A 4,493-nucleotide genomic window follows, 5' to 3' on the forward strand; every position below is an offset into this window, starting at 1 on the left:
TGATTTAGACAAAATGAAACCAAAACAAAACAGGCTGACTCACTCCCACACTCCCGACTCCAGCCTGCAGGGAGAAGGCTACACTACGATCTGATGACTAGGCTAAGATTTCTGTGTTATTTTCATTTTCAGAGCCTCTGCATAGTGTGGAAAGTATCAAATTGCATCTAATTAGAGCTGAACTGCTCATACATCGGACAAAAGAGCTTACCCTTCTGAGTGTACCATGTGTACCCCAAGTCAATATAGTCAAGAAAGCAAGGAAGTCAGTTTACTCCATATCCCACACCCGACATCCTATCGTTTATTTGTATCAAATAATAAAATGACCACCCACTGCCTGTGCACGGGCACTCACCTCATTGTCGGATTCCACGAGAACTTGATCATATTCACTAAGCGCTACTAGAAACATGATAGAGGTGACATTTTCAAAGCAGTGTATCCATTTTCTTCTCTCTGACCTTTGGCCCCCTACATCGACCATTCTGCAAGGTTAACAATATTCATATTAATAGGATATAAAGAAAAAAAATCAATATAACTATAGCTTTACTTACAAAACTTAGGAAAAATACTCTCTAAAGAGAATAGTTATCCAAGTCAATTCAATTGATACTTATTGAACATCTACTAATTTTCTGTTACCGAGAAACCAAAATCAAGGCATTCTGGGTAATAAATCATTGTGGTTAGTAGAATGTTACCAGATGTGTACGAAAATTATAACTCTGTAAAAAATAATCCTGTGCCAAGCCAAGAAAAATGGTTTTATTTAATCAAGCACTAAGGAGTAAATAAAATGAGTTTTATTTGTATTAAGCCCTAATGGCAAATACTGACTTCAGTTTATCTTCCTATAAATGAGAATGAAGATCCTCATATATTTCTCAAAGATGCTAGAAATGACTGCATATACATTGAGAAGATGGAAGATGCCCTACAATTCCATATAAGTTGTGTGTGATGCTTCAGCTGAATCCAAACACAACTCCCCTGATCCTTTTCAGTAGGGTAAGCATTTGGGGCTTTTTTCCCTTCCAATATTAGCAATAATTTGAGACAGGTCCAGTCATATTGGTAACGGTGCGATTAGCCTTAAGCATAAAAGAGCTTGCTAATCTGCCATAAAATATGCTACAAGAGGCCATCATTTGAACTATTTCAAGGATTTGTTTTTAACACTTCAATTTTGTGCCGAGTTACTGCTCAGAAACCAACATTATCAATTAATTTGAGTGATTATGTACATATATGAAAATACCGAGCAGCACTTGGCACTGAATCCAAGTTTCTTCAAACTATTGTTCCATACTTCAACGAAAATGTGCACAATGTTCACAGGATAAAATACTTTCAGAGAGTGAGGGTTTTAGGGGAAAAGTCTGAGAGTATGGCTCTGTAAGCATTTGTTGAAGATTGCAGTTGTTCCTGGTGTTCTCCTTTCTCTAAGCATTAAACCTAAACTAAGAAATTAAGGCTCTTCCAGTGACTGCTTCTAAAAGTTCTTTAAGGCACAGAAGACGTATCACGGAGGCAAAACCATGGACTCAGGAGACTTATGAATGATGGACATCAAAACTAGGATTCTTAGGTCCTTAGAAAAATTCAAATGCTAGCTTTTCCCTGGTGTTGAGTAAATAGTATGCTACTCATTTACATGAAATCATGTCACATTAATCTCTACAACATGCTTTTGATGTTGGCAGGAAATTATTTTTCAAAGTCACTACTATTACTGCAGTGGCAAAAATATTCTTTAAATGTGAGTGCACACAATATAGAAAAAAATAAGATGTAATAGTAACCTGGTTTCAGAAGTTATTATTTATAAAGCAATAAGGAGATGAAAATCTCCCAGAAATGCTATATGTTTTCTGAAAATATTCTGTAGTCTCGTTATAAGAGGAAGGAAATTTGGGTGTTTCAAATTAAATATCTCTAAATGCAATGAACTCAAACATGTAAGTAATCCAGAAAGTCAAAGCTATAAGGAACCTTGGTGATCATTTAATGCAATTGTTACACAGATGAAAAAAACTGAGGCTCAGAATCATTTCCAACATGTCTCCCACTTTGGGATCTGTCTACTAGGGCAGAGTAGGGCAGCTAGATGCGACCACGGGTGCAGAGACTGATACGAAGAAAACACACAGGACTCTGGCGGGGGCTTTGGCAGGGCATAGCGGAGGGCCTGCTCATCAGTCTCGTGGCAGAGTTACACAGCAAGAATGACACCCTTCTACTTCACAGCCCCGCATCGCGCGCAGTTTTCCTTAGTGGGATGGGCTCTAATAAGGAACTCAACTCTCCACACTCAAAGAGACTCACACGCCTTCCTTTCTCACCCTGTGGTTTGTATTCTACCTAACAGTACAACTGAGTGATGGTGGAGTAAGAGATTAAGTGAAAGTAATCACTATTGTTTACTTTTTCCTCATCTTAAAGAAAGGTAATACCTATGCTAAAGTATTACTCAGAACAGCAGCTGTGAGGGAGGAAGTCATAAATTTTCACAAATTTAGACTAGGTTACTCAATCCATATTTAAAATCATGTGTTTTGAAAATTTTCAAGCCACGTATCTTAGGAATACAAAGCATCCCAGAGTTTTATTGCTACTGAAGAATTCTGCATTGGTACCAGGGGGCTTGGAGGAAACAATGACCTGAAAGAGCTTCTGCCAACATTTAAGTTCTATTACTGATAGGGTCATAAGATTATTCATATCTTATAAAAATCTAAAAATATATCCATCGTCCTTGTAGATTAAATGATTCCTCCCCAAATTATAATCAGGACTAATATTGGAGGAACTGATTTTGTTCAACCATCAGCAAACTAAGATTTCATTGATTTTCTGATAATTTAACCTGAAATGAGAAACCTGCCCACATATCTTTCCTTTGCTTCCTCTTTCAGGGAACACACGGTTTCATTTTGTGGATCTAATGATGATAATTGGTATAATGATGATACTGTTTTGAAACATACATATGATTTCAATATTTATAGAGTTCACCAAGTGTACTCAAAGCATAACAGTTCAGAAGTGGGTTGTATGGACTCAGTTACTACCTGAAAATGACACTTTGTAAGTCAAAGGGGTATTCGATGATCCCTGTGGTGGGGACTCGAACTCTAAGCACATCTTGTTGCGTAGGCAGGTAGGCAGGGTCGGCAACACGGTCCAAGTCATTAAGATAGCTAGAGGAGGGAAGACACAAGGAGAACGTCAGTGACACCATCACAACACACCTGCCTCTGGAAAGAGAAGGACAAAAATGAATCATAAGAGAGAAGTGGAGAATAGAAAGAAAGATCTCAGAAAGTGGTAGAGAAGTTAGGGAACTCGAAAGATTAAACTCAATCTTCCATTGGTCAGAGCAAGATTACCTCTCTAGGGATTAACTGGTTCACTGTATTGCTCATTGCTTCTCTTACAATCAACTAGAACTCATACAAGAGTAAAGGGGGAGAAGAAAATAAGTCAAATGAGTCTCCTATCCTCTACTTGTTTAGCAGGTCTGGTGGGTAAAACAGAAGTTTAAAGCAAATAGCTTTTAAATTCTTTATATAAATGATGTTTGTATAAATAAACAGATAAGAGTTACATATAAGGTCAGAATGCATTTTTATTTTTTTGCCTTTTGCAGAACATGACAGCTTCTTCTTGGAATGTATTTCCTTAATGCCTAAGAGAGGACACAAAATACCCTATCCAAACTTCTGTCCAAAGTTTAAATCATTCATGATTAAAGTGAAGCCACGAGGTTTCTAGTTATTGAGGTAACGCTAAGTTCAGATATTCCTAGTGTTTAGGGTCACCAAACCTAAACTTTAAATTTATCAGCTTATATTTTTCTATTCCTTTTGGAGAAAAACCCCCCACATATTTTTGAAATAATTTTAGACTCATAAGACATTGCAAAATATTACAGAGAAATCCCTTACACCCTCCCCCCACTCCCCCTAAGGTAAAAACTTAGTAACCATAATACATGATCAAAACTAGTAACTGACGTTGATATAGTACTATTAACTATATTACAGACCTTATTTAGACCAGTTTTTACACACACACACCCACACACATACATATATTTGGGGGACATATAGTTGTATGAAATTTTATCACATATAGAGAGATTCGTGCAATCACCACCACAATCAGGATACAAAATTGTTCTGTTACCACAACAAAACTGCCCTATGCTCCCCATCCCAATCCTAACGCCTGGCAACATCTATGCTCTCTATTAGTATAATTTTGGCATTTAAAAAATATATTCCATTCACTTTTCATTCTCTCAAAGTGCAAAAATTAATTTCCAACCTTGAGAATGGCCTAATTTGATATCACTGATGACAAACAGGTGAATGAGACTGTTCTGTGTGGCATCTTCATTACTTCCAAGAGTCACAATATAGAAATGGTTTCAGAAGACAATTACGAAGTGTAGACACAAAGTAATTAACTGTGAATAAGACTAA

At 36.9% G+C, this 4,493-nt stretch overlaps 1 protein-coding gene across 1 annotated transcript in view; it reads right to left on the reverse strand.

The window, feature by feature from the left end:
- Positions 1-4,493, reverse strand: part of GNAQ (guanine nucleotide binding protein (G protein), q polypeptide) — a 166,232-nt gene that overhangs the window by 55,001 nt on the left and 106,738 nt on the right. The window contains exons 3-4 of the mRNA XM_006769018.2: positions 3,078-3,206; positions 359-488 (exon numbers count right to left, since the gene is read on the reverse strand). Of these exons, the coding sequence (XP_006769081.1) occupies positions 359-488; positions 3,078-3,206 (259 nt within the window). The remainder of the gene's footprint in view (positions 1-358; positions 489-3,077; positions 3,207-4,493) is intronic.

Source organism: Myotis davidii, unplaced genomic scaffold, assembly GCF_000327345.1.
Source record: "Myotis davidii unplaced genomic scaffold, ASM32734v1 scaffold98, whole genome shotgun sequence".
Classification (NCBI taxonomy): domain Eukaryota; kingdom Metazoa; phylum Chordata; class Mammalia; order Chiroptera; family Vespertilionidae; genus Myotis; species Myotis davidii.